At 35.3% G+C, this 23,004-nt stretch overlaps 1 protein-coding gene across 5 annotated transcripts in view; it reads right to left on the reverse strand.

Annotated features, from left to right (window-relative positions):
- Positions 1-3,043: 3,043 nt before the first annotated feature.
- SMAD5 (SMAD family member 5) overlaps positions 3,044-23,004 on the reverse strand; it is a 48,657-nt gene continuing 28,696 nt past the window's right edge. For all 5 annotated transcript variants that reach the window (XM_014795821.2, XM_087429759.1, XM_087429761.1 and 2 more), the window contains 5 exons: positions 22,137-22,388; positions 20,445-20,564; positions 11,133-11,354; positions 9,516-9,772; positions 3,044-8,059 (listed from right to left, as the gene is read on the reverse strand). In XM_014795821.2, the coding sequence (XP_014651307.1) occupies positions 7,916-8,059; positions 9,516-9,772; positions 11,133-11,354; positions 20,445-20,564; positions 22,137-22,388 (995 nt within the window). In that variant the 3' untranslated portion in view covers positions 3,044-7,915. The remainder of the gene's footprint in view (positions 8,060-9,515; positions 9,773-11,132; positions 11,355-20,444; positions 20,565-22,136; positions 22,389-23,004) is intronic.

Raw genomic sequence — 23,004 nt, forward strand, 5'->3', positions numbered from 1 at the left:
CTCTTTTTGCTGAATGTTTACTATTAATCTTAACTAATGTTGGCATAGCCCATCAAATCCCCCTGTGCTTTTTCTCCCCCTACAACCACACACACTCTTCAGCAAAATGAATCTTCTATTCTAAGTACAACTAGAGGTCACTGTGTTCTGTCTCTCAAAGGCATTGCTAGTGGTGCCCTGCTGGAATGCAATTAAAGGCCTATCCCTCATGCCCCACAGTTGGAGATGACATTATGAGACCTAAACCAGGGCACTAAAATCAAACTACAGGGTTCTTAACACTGCCACCCCTATAAGTTATGAAATAGAAACTACACTTTTTTGGTTATTTTCTCTTGTCAAATACATAAAGGAAACTGTGCCTTTTTGACTTTCTCTGGGAAAATATTAACGACTGTTCATTTTGTAGGTCTCTAAGCAACAATTCCAGAAACCTGATAACTTTGGGGCAAAGGTCCAAAAGTTCACAGAGAAAGAACAGGTATGAGTGTTCTAATGTCTTGACGTTCCCCCTTTCTTCCCTTATGAGGCATAGAGTAAAGAGATCTAATAGTTAAAGTGCTGAGCTAGAATCCACTCAACCAAGAATTGCCTTATTACATAATGTAAAAGATGAATTCTGGAATAAAAAAATCAATCTGACTTCACTATTCATTCATTCAACAAATACTGGAGTGCTTACAATCTATCAAGAACTGCTCTAGCAGTGGGAAGAGAAATAAAATATATAGTATGTTGGATGGTGAGAAATGCTGTAGAAAATGAAAATCTTTCTTTCTCCTTAAATTCCAAGGTCTTATTTTCCTTCTTACTGAAAGCCTTCCCAGAATAACCCCAACTGGCTTTTTTGTCACTCCAACAATCTCATTAAAATATCTGGATAGACAGGCTTGATGTTACATGTTGGAAAGGCCTGCCATGCAACAAAGTAAGACGTAGCTAAGAGGGGACAACGCTTTCTTGGGTATAGAGAATTCAAGAAACACTGTGGAACCAAACCAATTTCTCTGAGAACCTGTCAAAGAAGGAGCTATAGCTCCACCTGTAATCAGCTAAATTTTTGTCAAAGAAAAGAAAGGACGGATGTAGAGTGACTACCGCAACAGGTTAAAAGGATACACGCATAAGTGTTTAGTGGTTGGCTATTGTTTGGGGGTTTTAGTTTATAGTTTTCTGTACTATTAAAATTCTCAGCATTTATCTCAGATAAAAGTATTATTTAAAATGAAATAGATGAGGTTTTTACTGGATGGGGAAAGGGGTAAGAGATTAAGAAAAAGTATAAGGAAGCCTTCCAAGTCCATCCCCAAACTTCAAAAAACTGCCTCAGGAAACATGTCTCACAGGAATTATGCACACATCCACTTGATACAATATGGATAATACAAGAGTCTTAACCACCAGCCTAAACCCCACTTCCACCTCCCATCCAGGATACTTTAAGATGGAGATGGTTAAGCAAGATGCCAACAACTCTTTTCTATGTTTTCCCCCTAGCTCCATGCCCCTTTCTTTACAATACAACCACAAAAATGATTTAGATTAAAATAATACAAGAATTTTGGGTTTTTTTTTTTTTTTTCAAAAGTCTGTTTATTAAAGATAGGCTTACAAATTCAACAACAACAAAAAACAGAGTAATATTTTAAATGTTAAATGGGGGTAGTTTTTAAAAAGGCTTCCTTCTTTGAAACATATACAATACAGAGCTCCAAATAAGTACTTTCTCATAAGCTTGCCTCAGCCTGACAGCCTTCTTATAAATATTTATGAAATATGAACTGCATGAAACTGCTGCAATATGGAATAGTATTAGCCACTGAGTCTCACGTCTCAAAGAAAACTGAAGCAGATGTCACAATTGATCCCCTTATCACCTGCACTGTCTTGGCTATAGCAATTTGAAAACTAATTATCTTAAATCTGAGAAAAGCCAACACCTCACTGTTCACTGAAATCTTTTGCCAGAACAAATGATTTTTAAAACATGCTTTTTAAAAAATATGCTTCTAAAGCAGCCAATGAAGTTGCTACTAAATACTTTACTAAATGCCTTATACTTGAAATAAAAAGGCCTAAGAAGGAATTGATCTGCAGAAATGAATTCTTTTGATGAAGTCTTTTCTCTAAAGAGAATAATAAGAGCTTTTATATTTATTCTTTTGGGTTAAATTATTTAGTTTGGGTTAGTGGGGCCACATGGATTTTCACCATCTCTTCCTAATTAGAATGAGTTTGCAGTTCTTACATATACAACACAGAGGTGGGAAAAGTGTGCACTTGGTGGGGATGATAAAACTAATCTGTGATTTAAAATTTTTTTTAAAAAGGAGAAAATAAAGAAAAATAAATCTAATTTGCAATATGGATAAGCAAGGGTTGATCTACTAAGGTCAAGCAGCAACAGAAATAGAAATAATTCCTCTCAATCAAAGAAGTAGAAGAAATGTAAGAGAAAATAATGATAAAGACTTGAGTTCTTATGTGCCAGGCACTGTTCTAGGTACTTTATTTGTATTACATTATTTAATCTTCCCCAAAATCCCATTTAGTAGACTTTTACTTCAGGAAACTAAGGCACAGAGTGGTTAAGCAATTTGCCTAAGGGCACACAGCTAAGAAAGCTATGTAGCCCAGAACTCAAATGCAGGCAGACAGACTCCAGAGCCAGTTCTGCTACGAGTTATTCTACCTTCTAATCATCCAGTCAAGACCTCTCATTTACAGATAAATCCAGAGAAGAGAAATTAGTGGTTAAACTCAAAAATCCCAGACTCTAGATCCAAATCCTTTTTCAAAACAAAACTAAACAAAGAAAAGCACATCAACACTCTTCCAAACAGAATGGAAAAATATTGATCATTCTGAGCAAATCTCATGCTGAGTGGAAAGGCCTGGTCTATCCATTGTCTACCGCTAGTACATAAGCACAGATAACAGGCGGGTCACAGCAACTGATAATCTCCTCCTTTTTAAAACTCCACTCAGTGAAACATATTAAGTCAAAACAGAGTACTAAAAAACAAACAAAAACACACACATATTAAGCATGTTTTGAGGTTTATTAAAATAAAGTATTAGCAAACAAATGCAAAACCAAAGTTCTTAAGAGTTATGGCTTTGAAAAGCACAATATAGTAAAACCTAATACATAAGTATCAAAAAGATAACAGAATTGAAGCATGTTGCTAGAATTTCATTTTCTACAACATAAACAGAAGCAGAACAAGTACAAATAAGAAGCAGACTTATAGTGTAGCCAATGGTTTGGTCTTTATCATCTGTGTATAAAATATCTTTTTAAGAGAACATGGGCAGGTACGTACAAACATCCAATTTTCATTATTACAATCCTATCCAATTTTAAAATAAGTGATTTTCAAAATGCAACCTTAACCAACCAGGTTAAGAAGAAAATCATTTGCCCAACTATTATTTTCAACAGTCCCTATGTCAAAATGCTTTATGGCTAAATCAAAGCATATCATCCCCGATGGTATTAGAACGGAAAAGCTGACTCTAAAGATTTCTTCTTTTACAAAGAACTTGGGACTGTATGGCCTCACTGGAGTTTTGTTATAGCTAACACCAGCTAGTATTAAAAAGGCACTACCTATTAATGTGGGAAAAACCTACCTGTACACAAAATTCTGAACTTTTTAAAAATAGCATCTTCAAATAAATCCTTAAAAGACACCGGTTCATGATGACTTTAAGAATTTTAAGAACAGAATTATTTGGACAAGAACCAGACAAACCTTTTTCACTCTGCCATGAAAGAAGAATCCTCTCTAAAGACTGTTTCAACAAAACAACTCATCACTTGTTTTACAGCAATTGCTACCAGCAGATATTATAGCATAAGCTCTTACTTTAAAAAAAATTGATGCCTAAAATCTCTCTCATTGGTTTTTGTAAACAATCCAATTTTAGGGTAACACTTCGATTATAACACAGTTGTATTTTAGAAGATAAGTTTCTATTATAAATAATCCAATGTAACACAGGCTTGATAAATACTGTTACCTCTTGTAATTAGGACATGCTAAACTGCAATTCAGTGAATTCCAAAGAACTGTCCAAGTTTCTGTCCAGTAGGTAGAACTGTTTATGCAGAAAAAATGGCTTGAACTCTCACTTTCCATACATGCATCCCCTGTGAGAAGAAAATCTCCCCAGAATCCCACCTGTATCAATGAGAAAAATGCTGATGCTCTGGGGGAAACAGGCATCAAACCTGAGATTACCCCCAAAAAAGCTGCCCTAGTTAATATCCGAGAAGACCACCCATAAACCAACACTCAGGAAAACGCCCTCTCATAAAAATCACCAACACTTCTAAAACCACCGGCAACTACTACCTTAAAAGATCCTTGCTTATTTAGCTGATGGGTCTAATGAGGACACATGTTTATATTCCTACCCAAGAGATTAAGTGAGGATTTAACTAATAAGACAAAGATGGGCTCTGACCCTCTCAAAAGTTAATAGGTCCAAAATTTAATCATTGGAAGTTAAATTCAATAATTATCAAAAGATTCTTCCTTCTTCAGGAAGTATAAAAGATATTAATATATTTTAAGTGGGAAAGCGATAACGACCCAAAGTAATATTAAGCAAACAACTAGAAAAAGTATAAAGAAACAGATCCAATCTGGTATATCAGATGCTCTCTGCACTGGAAGTACAGCACTTAATAAACAGGTACTCTCAAACTTGGTAGAGTTTCTCTGCCATTGGTAGGATTTTATTTTTTGTATAAACTTTCCCCTTCAACAGAACACTATTACAGGGGAACGATTTCCCACAGGAAACCTCAGGTAATACCAGAGGTTTTATAATGGGAGCCTCAGTTCTTATCTTGACAACAGATTTCAGATCTGAATACTTATTGATCATTTTACATCCTAAAAGGATGTCTTACTCTCAAATGTTATGAAAAGTATAAAACAGCTACATCCTCCTTCTGTACTATTAGGTGCAGCTTATGGAAGTTTCTAGTAATCTTACTGTGGATTTCACCTCAGAAACCCAGCCACTTCTATTATCACAGTTTTCTTATACAACAACAATAAAATGTGAAAAATGATATATACTGATATATATATATTTGACATTTTGATTATCTTCCTTAAATTTTCTCTAAAGAAGAAAACGTTAGCTTCAGTGGATCAATAACATGCCTACTAGTTTACATTCTATAACTTAAGCCAGGCAATACCAACCATACCATAGTCTATTATGTAGAGATATTAGTCAAATGCATCTCCTATATTCTTTTTTTCCCCTAATCAACAACTTTTTGTCCTTTAATTCATTACTGAGATTAATTTTGATTCTATTCCTCTTTTTGCCTTTACCAAGCTGGTTGTAATTTTATTATTCCCAGACACTATCTTTTCAGCTGGCATTTATTAATATGTTGTACATGCTAAAAAATATGATTACTCTAGTGGTGTTGATGTTTTCATAAATTTGACTATAAATCATTCAGGAGATTAAATAAAAAATTAAAACTGTAATTTTCTGAAATGGTTTCTTTCAGAGGTGCTTTCTTTCCATTGGTCAGAATTTTAGTTTGTTTTTTTTTTTTATCCTACTGGCAAGTTTTATTTCCCATCCATAGATATTGGGCATTCTCAGGAATTACAGAAGCAGCTAGACAGAACAAAGTTTTCATTTAAAGTCCAAGGGTGTGGAGTTAACAACTTTTAGGAAATACAACAGGCTTATACTTCTCCATGAAACTCTTAACAATTAATAGCTTTAGTACTGTCATTCATGAGACACAACTCCTTAGAGAAAACACAGAAAAGGCCAATCACATAAAATCCTGCTAACTCTGAAGGCTGTAACACGAATAAAAACAATTCAATGGTTTCCACAAGTTGAAGCCCACTGAAGTTGATTACATGTATCTGTCATTCCCACCGGGTGGTTTCTTCCACAAATTTGTTCCAAAGATCGTGCCATGAGCCTGGTAAGTAAAAGAATGACGTAAATACCTAAGTTCTAGCACTAATCCTCTTTCAAGTGGCTGACACAGCTCTGGAAGATTGAGAACACATGTCACGTAAAACTTATGTTTAAGGCTCAGGTGACTGTCAGCACGTTTCCTTTTACCTAGCAAAGGACTGTCAGCTGAAACACATACGGCACTCCATCTGAAAGAATTAAAACCATTCATTGGCTGTACTTGGTAAAAGCAATAAATAATGTCACAAAAAACAAAAGGAATAGCATTCTCCTTTCCTCAAAAAATGCATTTTTTCCCTCATAAAAGCAGAAAAGGCAAAGTAGAAAGTCAAGCCAAACTAACATTTTAAACAGAAGATTGACATGGCTCCATATACTTTCAATAGGCACCAGAAAATAGGCTTCTTCTGATAGGTAAATTAGGTCATTTTTCTCAAAATAATGTCTTTGCTCTCAGGCCATACTAAGTGTCCATTTAGTCAAATGCACTCCCTAGAAAAAGAGGTTAAGAGTCCTTTACCCAAAGCCTTTAAGCATAACTGATTAAATGGATATTTTAGAGTTTTCACGTCTTTCCTCTCTGAGGATTGTGTTCTGGGAGACGAGCATCCACTTAGGTGCTAAAAAAAAATGGGAAAAGAGCATGCACCGTAACTGAGAAAACCGTCTGCATTCTTTAACATGTGAATGTTTTAAAATCAGCTATCTCAACAACCACTGCTGATTCATTTAAGTATCAGACCAGTAGCCTCATGCTTGAAGCCAGACTGAAGAGGCTCCTGTGGCTACCGTACACAGGTCCTTGCATGGGGAGACTGATGCAAGTAAGAGCAATGGGATTAAGTACATGATTTTCCAACATTAATAACATCCATAAAACTGTAGAGAATTAACAAGGCGCCTTAAGTTGGAGCTATAGAATAACTCTTATAACCTAGGTTGAAAATACAACAAAAGCTAGAAAAAGCTACAACTGTAACCTATAAATCGCAGTGTTTGTTAATACAAAAGGGGTACCAAGTAAGGATGAGCATCTAAGTCCAAGTCACTTGAGCGTGTTTCACAAAAGGTTACACTAAAAACTGTCACCCATCAAAGTGCAAAATAAAAGATTAATGCATGCCAAAATTAGAGTTCTTGCAACACTGGCCAAAAGTAGCAAACAGAGCTAAACAAGGCCGTGCATGCACTGTCACTAGCTATAAAGTAGTACTTATGACAGATTCTGATTAAATGACATATACTGGAGATCCGATGTTTGCAGTAATTTTTTTTATAAAAGGAAATGTTTTACAAAAGATATATTGAGTGAAGTCACAATACACTGACAAACACTTAGCTGTATTAAAGGTAAATTTTATGATGTCACCTAGAAAACTATCACTTTGCTTTTACTGAACACTACTTGTTAGAGCAGTCCATAGTGTTCCTTCAAATAAAAGATATTTTTTTACAGTTTCTTTTAAGCCCCTACCATACACTTTTACAAAACAATGAATTATACTTTTTTAAAGTTGGTGGGACAAAGCAACTAGTAAAAGTACAGCTTCTGGAGGACCAAAAGTAGAAGGGAAGACTTTTCACTGTGTATCCTCTTCTACTATTATAATTTTTCATCATGTGATATATCACTTTTTCAAAAAAATTTAATAAGAAAATTGCTGGGACAATATGGCAAAAATATGTTCCAGTTTAAGATCAATGCCAAACTTCTGAACTGGGGCATGATACTGTGCATCTTTCACAACACTTTTGAGTTGAACATGAATACAAACAAATGTAGATTCGTCACAAAATACAAACGTATTGGTCACAATTATGTAGAAAAAAATAAGCTGTAGTATCTGTTTTCCAGGTAAGCTCACAGTATCTGTACTGAAAGTTTCTCTAAAATTAAATCAAGTCCACTAATAATATAATTGAAAAGAATACTTCTGCACTATGAAACAGAAGATATGGGATTCAGAGGGGAGCCCATCTGAGTGAGGACCTTATCCAGCCACTGAAGAGGCCCATGAAGATGAATCTCAATCCAACAGGGGGTGCTGGTAACGTCCTGCCGGTGATATTCTGCTCCCCAGCCCTATGAGAATGAACAGATATCAGCAAATCCATCTTTAAACTGTCAACCAGTCTAAACCAATTTTAACATAGTAACAAAAAGATACTTAACAACAGAGACACGTTGAATGTACTTAAAGGAAAAAATGATCGCACAACCAATCTTAGCATTCACCATGGAATTAAAAGCAACAGAAAAGCTGCAATATTGAAAGATATATGAAGTTTTTAATAACATATAATTCCCTTAATAGAAACCCTTGGAGCAAGATATGTTTCAGAATTTTTTTTTTAATTTTAGAAAGTTAATATAGTGCAATATCTCATAATTAAAACAATATTTCTACAGTGAGATACATTTTCACTTAATGGAATAAATAAAACCCATAAACAGCCTCATGTAAATTCACAACAGATTTTGTTACCAAAAAGATTTTGGTTTTCAGGTTTTTTTTTAATATCAGGTAAAGCACTGTAGATCTGATCAACGCATGCAAGTGTAACTAAAGCGGCAACCACATATCAATTATCCTTTAAGACGGGAAATTACTGGGGTGAAGTGAGTTGGAACACTTTAGCCTAAAACTCCAAAGATTAAAATCTAATTTTTTCACTTTTACTTGCCTGGATTTATCAAGCTCTCTGCTTTACTGCTTATTGTAGTCTTGGCCCAGGAAAATTAGGCCAGGGGAAAGCGGGAAGGGATGGAGGAGTAGAGATTAACAGTCATATAAAAGTCTTATTTCCATAGAAAGGGGGACATGCCTTCAAGGCTAGCGACAAGCTAATGCACATAACAGACCCATAGCAAAGCAGCAAGGAAACATCCGCCTGTGGGACTGAATGCCAAAAAGAAAAAACCCACACATAGAATTTGACAGTTGCTCTTTTTTGGCTAAATCCTTAACGACTAAGTCAATATAATACAGGTTGCTTAAATATATCACTAAAATTCTTTCCAAATTATGCTCAGGAACCATCACCTTTGGAATGCCAATAAAATCAGGCCAAGAGTAAATGATAAATTTCAAAAATTCTTTGATTTGCAAACCCTTAATAACAGAGCTTAGAAACAAGAAAATAATTTTAGTATTCTAAAGAATTCTTTAAATCACTTTAATGGGATTCAATGATAACAAAAACTGCTGAAGCTAAGGAACTTACAAAAGTAATTTTAATATTAAATGCTCTCTAGCAATTTAGTCTTTAACTGAAATTCTTTATAAACTCAGCCCCTATTCAATATCAAAATCAATATCAATACCATGAATTTTATAATACCTGGATTATAAAATAAAATCTTAGACCTGCCATGTGGTTAAAGTTATAAATTCAAGAATTTCATTTAAAAGCCTATTAAATTAGGTCAAAAGTAATTACCACCCTTCACTTAACAAAGACTTTTATTATATCCTACAGACATATAATATACATATTTACAGTGACTCAAATTAAGCTACAGGTCACAACCCACTCACCTTGACAAAACTCATTCGAATGGTACACATTTTGGTGAGCTCGTATACTGCCTCAAACCCATGGTTGACAGACTGAGCCAGAAGCTGAGCAAACTCTTGATTGTTAAAAATTTTGAGGCTGCAGCTGCTGGGAATCTTACAGACAGTGGTAGGATGGAAGCCGTGATGAAAGTTGCAGTTCCTACTCTGTACAAATATGCTGCTGTCACTGAGGCACTCTGCATACACCTCTCCGCCAACATAGTACAGATGAACACCTTAAAAAGACAGGCATTACAAGAGTCAACTTAACAAAGCAGTATAACGAAACTAGAGGCTGTATGAGGTGCAATCAAGAATACCCACTCCTCTATGGCCGACTCCTGACAGTCTTTAGATAGAAGCTACCACTAGATGGCCTTGCGCTGCCAAAGATAATCAAGAAGTTAACGTCTGCCTAACTTTTCACTAATGCAAACAGTGCTAAAAAGACCATCCTTGTACATACGTACCTCTCTGCAGACATGTGAGTCACAGACTTGTATCAGGCTGTGATATTAACAACTATGTTTTATTTCTGAGCAAATAAAAATTACCCATGGAAGAAAGGGTCCTAGAACTGTACACTGGGAAAAAAGGGAAAATTCATTCTAGAATTTAAGAATTCACCAAGTAGATTTCTCTTAAATTATTCTAAGGTAGAGGGAAAATCAATGCATGGAAGTAAGGCATTTTACCTAAAAAACCATGGCAAGTTGGCAGTAAAGTCAAAAGAGATTGGAAACTCTTTTCAACTTATTTTTGGCCATAGTATTTTTCTGAATCTCTTCTATAAGAAATCATATCACAATTATAGTAATTTACCTTTTGTTCCTAATTTGGACAAAGACTTTCTCAAGTCAAATAAGGAGAAAGCAGCAAGTGGTAAAAACAAAACTTCTTAAGAAGCAGGTAATACACTCTACCTAGGATAGGTTTCCTTCCTGACCACTTGACGCATGAGAATCTGATAATTCACTGCAGTGTGGAAAGTCCCTTGTTTACTGTGGTAACTGTCTTGCAGGATGAATTATAAATAAAACCTTGTTACCTGAATTTAAAAGGCAGGAGGGGTGATGGTGAAGCCATTGAAGACTTATGTCATTCAAACTGGATTTCCTATCTGTAACTCTGCTCCGCTAACATAATAGAAATTTACTTACAAGTCATCTCAACCCAAAATACTCCACAAATATCATAATTATAAAATTTTAATCCTTTACCAGCATTCACATATTCCATAAATATTTGTTGTGTACTTACTATGAGCCAGGCACTGTTCTTGCTGCTGAAGATAATGTTATGAACAAGACTAATTTCTGTAAAGCTTATATACCAGTCAGGAAGACACTCAAAAAATAAACATAAACGTAGTATGATTTCAGATCCTAAGTACTATGAAGAGAAACTAATAAGCAAGATTAGGAAAAGAGGACTGATTATGTCTTCACTTAATACATTCTTTGACATCTACAACTCGAGGGCAGAGACTATGCCTTAGGCTTCTTTGTATGCTCCAGCACCTTACACGATGCATGGTACACAGCAAGCACAACAAATGACTGAATTCAACTGAATGTAGGAAAATGACAAAATTACCTTTTCCAATATGTCGCCTGGTGTTTTCAATTGTCGAATTACGATTAACATTTGACAACAAACCCAAGCAGAATCTACTTTTGTTATTTGAAGGGTCTGTGAATCCATCTACTAACACACTAGTAGAAGATGCATGAAAAGCTTCCCCAACACGATTATTTAATTCATAGTAGACAATTGAACACCAATGTTTGGGCTCTTCATAGGCAACAGGCTGAACATCTGTGAACAAACCACACAGAAAAAACATTTAATGAATGATTATCAGAAACTTCAAACTCTTTATGTGTTTGCCTTTAACCCAACCCAAGCACTACACACACACACACAAAAATTTTCAGATATTTCACTTAATTCTCACTATCCTTCCCAGCTTTAAGTCTGTATCCAAAAAGCAAACCATAGAAATGCCTTGACTATGACGATTTAAAAAACGATACAAAAACAAGGATAGGCAACATCATATTTTAAATTGTTTTTCTAGCAGAATCTAATCCCAGTTTGAATTTAAGATGACAAACTTCTGTTTCAGCAACCTGAAAGATTTAACTATACCAGTATCTATACAATCATTCTAAACAAAAATTTGAACTAAAAAACTAAGTGAGACTTCTCAGCAAACTAGGAATACAGTAGTCCCCCTTATCCGCGGTTTGTAAAACCACTTTCTGTGGTTTTAGTTATCTGTGGTCAACTGCAGCCCAAAAATATTAAATGGAAAATTCCAGAAATAAACAATTCGTAACTTTTAAATTGCACACTGTTCTGAATAGCATGACGAAATCTCACACTGTCCCACTCCATCCCACCTGGGACATGAATCATCCCTTTGTCTAGCGTATCCATGCTGTATATGCTACCCGTCCTTAAGTGATGTAGTAGCCGTCTGGGTTATCAGATTGACTGCTGTGTAGTGCAGTGCTTGTGTTCAAGCAACCTTTATTTTACTTAATAGTAGCCGCAAAGCACAAGAGTAGTGATGTTGGCAATTCAGATAAATCAAAGAGAATCTGTAAAGAGCTTCCTTTAAGTGAAAAGGTTAAAGTTCTAGACTTAATAAGGAATGAAAAAGAAAAAATTGTGTGCTGAGGTTGCTAAGATCTATGGTAACTTTTATTATAAGAGTACATTGTTATAACTGTTCTATTTTATTATTAGTTACTGCTCTTAATCTCTTACTGTACCTAATTTAGAAATTAAACTATTATATGTATGTATGTATAGGAAAAAACAGCATACATAAGGTTTGGTACTATTCGCAGTTTCCGGCATCCACTGGGGGTCTTGGAACGTATCCTCCATGGATAAGGGGGAATTAATGTAGAAGGAAACTTCTTCAACTTGATAAACAACATTTACAAAAAACCTATAGCTAACATTGTACTTAATGGTGAGAAACTAGAAGCTTTCCTGCTAAGACTAGTAATAAGGTAAGAATGATCTCACCATTCCTTTTCAACAACATACAGGAAGTCCCAGCTAATGCAGTAAGACAAGAAAAGAAAATAAAAGGTATACAGATTGGGAAGGAAGAAATAAAACTGTCTTTGTTCACAAATTACATGATTGTCTATATAGAAAATCTGAAAGGAATGACAAAAAAAACTTCCTGGAACAAATAAGCAATTATAGCAAGGTTGCAGGATGCAGGGTTAATATACAAAAGTCAATCACTTTCCTCTATACCAGCAGTGAACAACTGGAATTTGAAATTAAAAACTCGTTACCATTTATAATAGCACTCAAAAAATGAAATACTTAGGTAACAATCCAACAAAATAGGTACAAGATCTTTATGAGGAAACTATAAAACTCTAATAAAAGAAAAAGAAGAACTAAATAAATTGAGAGATATTTCATGTTCATGGATAGGAAGCCTTAATATTCTCAAGATGTCAGTGCTTCCCAACGTGATCCGTAGATTCAATGAAATCTCAATCAAAATCCCAGAAAACCATTTTGTGGGTATCAACAAACTAATTCTAAAGTTTTTATGGAAAGGCAAAAGATTCAGAATAGCCAACACAATACTGAAGAAGAACAAAATTGGAAGACTGACACTACCCAACTTAAAGACTTACTATAAAGCTACAGTAATTAAGACTGTGTGGTACCAGTGAGAGAACAAATAGATCAAAGGAAGAGAACAGCGAGTCCAGAAATAGACCTACATAAATACAGTTAACTGATCTTTGATGAAGGAATAAAGGCAATAATGGAGAAAAGATAGTCTTTTCATTTTGGTACAAGAACAACTGACATTCACATGCAAAAAAAAAATGAATCTAGACACAGACCTTACACCCTTCACAAAAATTACCTAAAAATGGATCACAGACCTAAACATAAAACACAAAACTATAAAGCTTCTAGAAGATAACACAAGAGAAAATCTAGAAGACCTTGAAAATGGTGATGACTTTTTAGATACAACACCAAGGCACAATTCATGAAAGAAATCATTGATAAGCTAGACTTGATTAAAAATGTAAAACTTCTGCTTTACAAAAGCCACCATCAAGAGAAAGAGAAGATAAGCCACAGACTGGGAGAAAATATTTGCAAAAGTTATATTTGATAAAGGACTGTTATCCAAAATACACAAGGAACTCCTAAAACCCAACTAGAAAATGAACAAACCAATTAAAAAATAGGTCAAAGACATGAACAGACACTTCACTGAATAAGATATACAGATGGCAAATAAGCATATAAAAAGATACTCCACATCATATGTCATCAGGGAAACGCAAATTAAAATAGCAATGAGATACCACTACACACCTGTTAGAGCGGCCAAAATCCAAAACACTGACAACACCAAGTGCTGGTGAGGATGTGGAGCAACAGGAACTCTCATTCAATGCTGGTGAGAATGTAAAATAACGCAGCCACTTTGGAAGACAGTTTGGCAGTTTCTTACAAAACTAACGTGAGTAAGAGTAAACATACTCTTACCATACAATCCAGTAAATGTGCTCCTTAGTATTTACCCAAAAGAGTTCAAAACTTATGTCCTCACAAAAACCTGAAGAAGGATGTTTATAGCAGCTTTATTCGTAATTGCCAAAACTTGAAAGCAACCAAGATGTCCTTTGGTAGGTGAATGGATAAATAAATATCCAGACAACGGAATATTATTCAGCATGAAAAAGAAATAAGCTATCAAGTCAAGAAAAGACATAGAGGAAACTTAAATGCACATTATTAAGTGAAAGAAGCCAATCAAAAGGCTACATACTGTACGATTCCAATTATATGACATTCCGGAAAAGGCAAAACTATGGAGACAATAAAAAGATCAGTGGTTGCCAGGGGTTAGGAGGGAGGAAGGAATGAACAGGAAGAGCATAAAGGATTTTTAGAGCAGTGAAACTACTCTGTGTGATACTATACTGGTGGATACATCTTGTTATTCATTTGTTACAACCCACAGAATGTACAACACCAAGAATGAATCCTAATGTAAACTATGGATTTGGGATGATGATGATGTGTCAATGTAGGTTCATCAATTGTAATATATGTACCCCTCTGGTGCAGGATGCTGGTCGTGGAGGAGACTGTGCGGTGTGAGGGCAGGGGGTATGTGGGAACTCTCTGTACTTTCCACTCAAATTTGCCGTGAACCTAAAACCGATCTAAAAAATAAAGCCTTATAAAAAGAAAAAAGAAAGAAAAGGAAAAAAACCACAACCAAGTGAGCATTATCTTCGGGTAAAAGGTGGTATACATTTATATGTCAAGTGCCAGAAAAGGTCAACAATTCATAATGGGCACAATGGGTGGGAGGGACACATGGACTCTTTATCCAGTGCTAGTAGGGTGTCTTTCTTGGACCTGAAACCAGGCCGAGAAGTCATACACCCTCAATTTTCTTTCAAGAAAGGCAGGGATAAAAAACGTCCGACAAAAACTTAAGAGTGGTCACGTGGCCTACTGTAGACAGTGCAAAAGAATTAGTTAACTTTTAAAACTCAACTCTGATTATTCAATTGCAAAGAATTCAGATGAGGAGAAATAGAGAAAAATAAACCAATGTGGACCCATAGAAAGAAGTCCTAAAAGCTCAGATTTTAAAGAAGTTTATACAAAAGATGGAACAAGCAGGGGCCCATAACCAAAGACATACAAATGAGTAGCAGGAAGTTATAAGAATAGTGTCAGGAAAGCTAGAGCCAAGAATAAGAAGCTTGTAGGGGAAAAAATGCTAAGCAAAACTAAAAAGACAATTTTGGTTAGGATAAAAAGGAGACAAAGAAAAGCTCTGCCTTTGCTCAAGGCAAAGGACACACTATTAGGGATTCAAGGCATTGCATTTTAACTTTGATTTGCCTTTTGTCATCTCTCTGTCAAAGAAATAAGAGAAAAAAAAAAAAGACTGAAATGAGAAGAAACTGGTGAAAAAAAGACATCTACGAGGGTGAAAAGACGAGTGCCAAGTGCCTCTAAAGGGACTCAGTTGTTTGGCTGAGACAAGTTATACTCCAAGGAACATCTAACACACCACTCTACTAAACTGCACTCTCTGATCTCTGGAGAATCAGGAGAAGAAGAAAAGGAAAATGATTGGTGGGGTAGATACAGTCCATATTTTCAGAAGGAGGATGATAATACCCTTTACTGGCTATTACCTGATGCTATATGCCAAGAGCATTACATATATCGTCTAATTCAATCAACTCATTAATAATTTCCATGTAAATACTATCTCTATTTATTTTACAAATGGGGAATCTCAGGCTTAGAGGTTTAAAACAGCTACCCTAAGCTGCAAAGCAAATAAGTAGAGATGCAGGAATTCAAATCCAGAAATACATGTTCTGAGACATTTTGCTGTAAATGAAGGTAGAGTCAATGAATTACAAGCAAATTAGTATGAAAAATTCCTAGATAAATTCTAGACTTTGAAAAAGCAAAGACATTATTTAAACATTAACAAAACTATTGGGGGGCCTGAAATTTAACTGTTCTTAGGAATGTGGGGCTCCTGGGAAAACACAGTAGAGTCATTCAGTATCATCACAAACACACACAAACACACAAAAACATCATCCTTTTAAGAAACGTCTAAAATGGCAATACCTTACTTCTAACTTGTGACAAACTAAGGAGTTTAAGGTCTCAAAACAAAGCGGCTTTAAAATCACAATGAGATACCACTTCACAGAAAGAAATTTGGGAAATCCTGAAATATCTGGAAATAGATTAACATGCTACTAAATAATCCAAGGATCAAAGAAGAAATCACAAGGGAAATTTTAAAATATTTTGAACTGAATAAAAACAAAAACAAAACATATCAAAATTTATGGGATGCAACTAAAAGCGTGGTTAGAGGGAAATTGTTTTGAATACATGTCAAAAAAGAAGAAACAGCTCAAACTGATAACCTAAGATTCCATGTTAAGAAACTATAAAAAGAAAAGCAAACTAAACCCAAAGCAAGCAGAATAGAGGAAATAATAGAGATTAGAGTGGAAATCAGTGAAAAAGAGAAAAGTTGATTCTTTCAAAAGATGAACAAAACTGACAATCCTTCAGGTAAACCCTATGAAGAAAAAAAGAACAAGACACAAATTACCAAAATCAGGAATGAAGACATCACTAACAACTCCTACAGAAATTAGAAAGATTATAAAGGATACTATGATAAACTTTATGCCAACAAATTAGACAATTTAGATAAAATGGACAAACTCCTAGAAAGACACAAATTACCAAAACTGACTCAAGGAAAAAAAAGAGACTCTCAATAGACAGATCGATATAACAACTAAAGAAAATTGAATCCATATTTAAAAATCTTCCTACAGGGGCCGGCCCAATGGCATAGTGGTTAAGTTCACATGCTCCACTTCAGCGGCCCGGGGTTGGCAGGTTCAGATCCCAGGTGCAGACCTACGCACCACTTACAAAGCCATGCTGTGGCAGGTGTGGGAGATCAAAATTTGGCTATCTCAAAATCTATCTCTTTACCTTGATTATTTTCTCTGAAGAATATTTGAGTTTCCCCTCCCAAACTGCCTAAAGAATTTAACACAGAAGGCCTGTTTCAGGAAGGAGCCACTGCCATATGATGGCTGTAGTATAATGTAAAATAGATACTGCAATAAGAAAGGAACCAACAAGCCCATCTTATCAAAAATTCTGTCTCTCCTGGGCCACATTCTCTAGCTGGCCCTGTAAAGGGCTGTCAAACATTTGCATTTCCATCTCCATGTGAACTGTCTTCTTCCCCTCTGAAATCTCCCATAGCTGTCTCCTCCCCCACCCCCAACATCCTCCTTTGTCTTTATCTAAATCTATTCAAGGTGAAAACCACTGCCATTTGTTGAGAAACTCAGTTTCCCTGGTTTCTCCCATGTATACATGTTATTAAACTTTGTTTGATTTTCTCCTGCTATTCGGTCTCATGTCAATTTAATTTGTAGCCCAGCCAGGAAGGACTCACGAGTGGGTAGAGGACAGTCTTCCTCCACCTTCACAGGCGTCCCACAAAAAAATTAGAGGAAGAGGGGCACGGATGTTAGCCCAGGGCCAATCTTCCTCAGCAAAAAGAGGAGGATTGGCAACAGATATTAGCTCGGGGCTAATCTCAAGACCTCACCAAAAGAAAAAAAAAAATCTTTCTACAAAAAAAACTCCAAGCCCAAATGGCTTCACTGGTAAATTTTATCAAATATTTAAAGAAGAAATGATACCAGTACTTCACAAACTCTTCCAAAAATAGGAGGGACTACTTCCCAATTCACTCCATGAGGCCATTATTACCCTGATTCCAATGCCAAAGACATCACAAGAAAACTAGAGACCAATATCCCTCATGAATATATAAGCAAAAACACTCGACAAAATTTTAGTAAACTTAGTTCAGCAATATACAAAAAGGATTATACACCATGACCACATGGGATTTAACCCAGGAATATAAGGCTGGTTTAACTCAGAAAATAAGTTCATGTAATATACCTTATTACTAGAAAAAAGAACAAAAATACCCTACATGATCATCTCAATAGATGTAGAAAAAGCTTTTGACAAAATCCAACATCCATTCATGATAAAAATTCTCAACAAACTAGGAATAGGAGAAACCTACTAGTTTACTGGCTAGATCCTCCAGAACAATGGTGAATAGAAGTAGTAAGAGCAGACATCCTTGTCTGCTTCCCAATTGTAGGGGGAAAGCAACTCAGTCTCTTACTGTTAAGAATTATGACAGCTGTAAGTTTTTCATATATGCCCTTTAATAATGAAAGAGAAGTTAAAGGCATCCAGATTGGTTAGGAAAAAATAATACCGTTTTTTAATTCATAAACGACATGGTTCTGTATTTAGAAGACCCTAAGGAATCTACATAACGCCCACAAAAAGCTACTACTAGAACTAATAAATGAGTTCAGCAAGGTAGTAGGTTACAAGATTAACGTACAAAAATCAACTGTATTTCTATATACTAATAAAGAAGACTCCAAACACGAAATTTAAAAAAATTCCATTCACTTAGGAATAAATTTAAAAAGAGAAGCAGAAGTAAAAGACTTATATGCTGAAAACTGAGTAGATCTAAATAATGGAGAGACATTCCACATCCATGCACTGGAAGACTATGGCAAATCTCCCCAAACTAATTGAGAGAGTTAATGTGACCTCTATCAAAATCCAAGGAAGGGTTGTGGTGGAGGAGGGGGAGTAGAAACTGACAAACTGATACTAAAATGATATGGAAATGCAAAGAATGCAGAATAGGCAAACAATTCTGAAAAAGAAAAAGTTGGAGAACTAAACACTTCTCATTTTCAAAACTTACTATAAAGCTTTAGTAATCAAGACTATGAGGTACAGATATACATGATCAGTGAACAAAACTGAAAGTCCTGAAATAAACTCTTACATTTATATAGTCAATTGATTTCTGAAAAAGATGCCAAGGCAATTCAATGGACACATGATACTCTCTTCAACAAATACTACTAGCATCAAGTGGATATCTACATGAACAGAGATAAATTTAGACCTTTACCACACAAAAAGCTTAACTCAAAATGAATCAGAGACCTAAACGTGAGAGCTAAAGCTACAGAACTTCTAGAAGAAAACACAGGAGAAAATTTTCATGACCTTGGCATAGACAAGATTCTTAGATGCAACACCAAAAGCATGATCCAGGAAAGAAAAATTTGATAAACTGGACTTCATCAAAATTAAAAACTTTTGTGCCTCAAAAGATACCATTAAGAGAATGAAAAGACGATCCACAGACTGAGAGAAAATATTTGCAAATCATATATCTGGTAAAGGACTTCTATCCAGAATATACAAAGAACTATTACAACTCAATAATAAGACAAACAACCCAATTAAAAAATGGGCAAAAGATTTAAACAAACATTTCACCAAAGAAGATATATGAATGGCTAATAAGTACATAAAAAATGTTCAACATCATTACTCATTATGGAAATGCAAATTAAAACCACAATGAGATAGCACTTCATACCCACTATAATGGCTATAATCAAAAAGTCAGACAACAACAAGCGTTAGGAGGGAGGATGTGGATAAACTAGAACCCTCACATGTTACTGGTAAGAATGTAAAATGGTATTGCCACTTTGGAGAAGTTTGGTAGTTTTTCTTAAATAGTTAAAACTTACCATATGACTCAGAAATTCCACCTTAGGTATCTACCCAAGAAAAAGAAAAATAATGTCCACACAGACTTATATGCAAATGTTCAGCATTTATGTATCAAATGTAATAGCACTGTTTATACTAGCCAAAAACCAGAAACAATTCAAATGTCCATAAACTGGTGATAGATGGATAAACAAAACGTGTACATCCATACAATGGAATACTGTTCAGCAATAAAAAGGAACAAACTATTGATACATGCTACAACATGGATGAGCCTTGAAAACATTACATTAAGTGGAAGGAACCAGATGGAAAAGACTACACATTATTCTATTTAAATGAAATGTTCAGAAAAGGCAAATCTATAGATACAAAAAACAGATTCGAGGGTCTCTGGAACTGGAGATAGGAGCAGGAACAGACTACAAATTAGGTACAAGGGGTATTTTCAAAGAATTATGGAAATGTTCTAAAACTAGATTGTGATGATGGTGTAAAACTTTATACATTTACTAAAAATCACTGAATCATACATACACTTAAAATGGATAAATTTTATGGTATATAAATTATACCTCAATAAAGCTGTTTTTAACAAGTGGCCAAGAAATTAAAAAACAAACCTACAAACGAGCAACAACAACAAAATACGGTGAGTATTTCTCTTACCTCTACTGGATATACTGGGCATAATCTGAGGAATCATATTATTGCTTGTATCCATGGGCTGGGAATTATCTTGACCCATCTGATCATCTGGTGGCATATAGGCAGGAGGAGGAGTATCAGCTAAGAGGAAGAAAATGAGACAAGTTCAAGTCCCAAAAGAACAGTTAAAATCTTCTTCCCGCTCCAAGTTATTCTAAAAGCATTAAAAATTCATAAGATTACCAGCAGGGTTCATTACTGAACATTATAGACACACAAAAATGTAGGATGCTATCTCAGAGCAAGGGAAAGGAGAAAAGACAGCACACCCTTAGCTACTGAAAACCTACTACAAGTCCCTATGTATTTGTGCAATCCACGATAGTAAGATTAGTGCTAAAATTCACTAAAATAGAAATGAAGGTCAAGAATTTTGCTTTTATTTGCTTAGAATCATATGCTCGAGAAACTGCAACTACTGCAAATCAATTTGAAGGACAAAGATTATCCTAGTTTGGGTATACATCTACAGAGACACTTTTAAACTATCAAGATTGTCACATACTGTATATTGCTATTTCAAACTAGAAAACGAAACTATTCTCCTTCAAAATTTGCCATCAACACTAACAGCAGTTGTCTAATTCTTTTGCAACGCCCTAAAATAGCTGTTGTGCCCTATTAAATGGCTAGTTAATTCTCTCAGAAAACTGAACGTTAACTAGAAAATCTTGAGTTCCAACACTCGTGGTTGAACATCTTTGCAAAAGCTACAGCTATACTTCGTCTCAGTAACTATAAATACTGAATATAATTTCTTTCACCCCAAGGTTTGCAGCTTGTACAAGATATATTTTGAGACAGAGCTACAATCAGCACTGAATCCAGGACAAAGTATGAAAATTAGTTTTTGAACAAACACCTAACAGCAAGTTAAACAATTGGTTCTTAATTCCTATTTAGGAAAAAAAACTGTATCAATTGATATTCTTCTGCAGTAGAGAAACCACGAAGAATATACTTACAAATGACTCTGTCTGCAATAGGCATTCAAATATTTCTTGACAGAGTCAGATAAAGATGTGTCCATACATGACATGCTATTAACAAAATTTAGGAAATTTATAAAATCTACTTATGATCTTTCTCCAGGCAAAATGGTTCATCAGTTATCTAATTAAAGATAACTGGGGTTCATTTTAACATTCCACAAGCCTAAATGATCTGACAAACAATGCAGCGAAGTTAAAAAAGCACAGACTTTAGAGTCAGAGACACCTGGGTCTGAACTCCCACTTATAAGCTGTGCAACCTTAAGCAAGGTATCCAAACTCTTGAAGTTAATATCAATTTATTTTTCCATCTATAAAACAGGAATAAGGCCTATCTCACATGGTCATTCTGAAGATTAAATTTAATGCAATATCATCCATCACAGTATCAGTTACATAAAAGGTTACTCAATAAATGGTACTTAGTACTACAAATTATATGAATATTTAAGTCAAATACAGCTACATCCATTTTTAAACATATGGTACTTGGCAAAATAAAAACCAAAACTCGTCTGGAAATCAAACAATTACCAAAGAATACAGAGTAAAAGTAGCTACCACTTGGCATATAACAGTTCACCCAGAGGGCCAGCAGTATAAGAGTAATTGCTGGATTCTCAGGGATTATTTTTTTTGTAGCCATAAAATAAATTCTTACCTGGGAGCTGAAATGGACTTCCTGGTCCAGAACTTGCTGGGGAATTGGGATATGTGCTGCTAGCAGGGGAAGGCGGATAGGGGCTATTTGGAGATAAGGGAAAAGGAGTGTTGTTGGGCTGGTGGAAAGAATCTGGAAACGTCGCATTTTGTGGCATGTGTGGTTCATTGTGGCTCAGGTTTCTAAACTGAACCAGAAGGCTATGCTGTGGATTGAATTCATTATGACGAGGCACTAATACTGGAGGTAAGACTGAAAGACAAAAATCAAAAGTCATCTGTCAGCAATGACTAAAGCAAATATCCCACACACATTAAGGGGTAGATGGAAAGGATTCAGGTAAGACTGTAAATCTATTAAAACAATTTACTTTTAGGAAGCGCTGCTTTGTAGAACCTCAAATCTATATTTACATAATAACTAAACCAAAAACTCTAAGCATTTAGCCTGTATGAAGTACTCTGGAAGACAGAAAATCCAGAAAAGATATTACTCCTGTTCAATAGGAGATAAGGCATATTTTGAAACAATCATAATATAGAGAATTTAAATGCAATGAGAATTCAACAGAGGTGAGCACTTCCAGCTAATAAGGAATCAAACAAAATATTGTGGAAAAGACAACATCTGACTGGACGTTGAAGAACTGGGAGGATTCCACATGGGAGCACTAGGGGTGGGGAGAGCAGAGGAGGAGACAGGGAGACCCCAGGGAAGAAATAAGAAAGGACAGCCATTGGCCTAAGCACTGAACTAGAAGGTAAAACTAGAGAGTGAAGTTGAGGTCAGCTATGCAGATGCCCTGAACGCCTCCATGTTTCCAATTTTGACCATTTCATCTTTCTTAGTTTGAGGATCTCACATTTTA

Source organism: Ceratotherium simum, chromosome 4, assembly GCF_057802395.1.
Source record: "Ceratotherium simum simum isolate JZ-2026a chromosome 4, ASM5780239v1, whole genome shotgun sequence".
In the NCBI taxonomy this organism is placed as follows: Eukaryota; Metazoa; Chordata; class Mammalia; order Perissodactyla; family Rhinocerotidae; genus Ceratotherium; species Ceratotherium simum.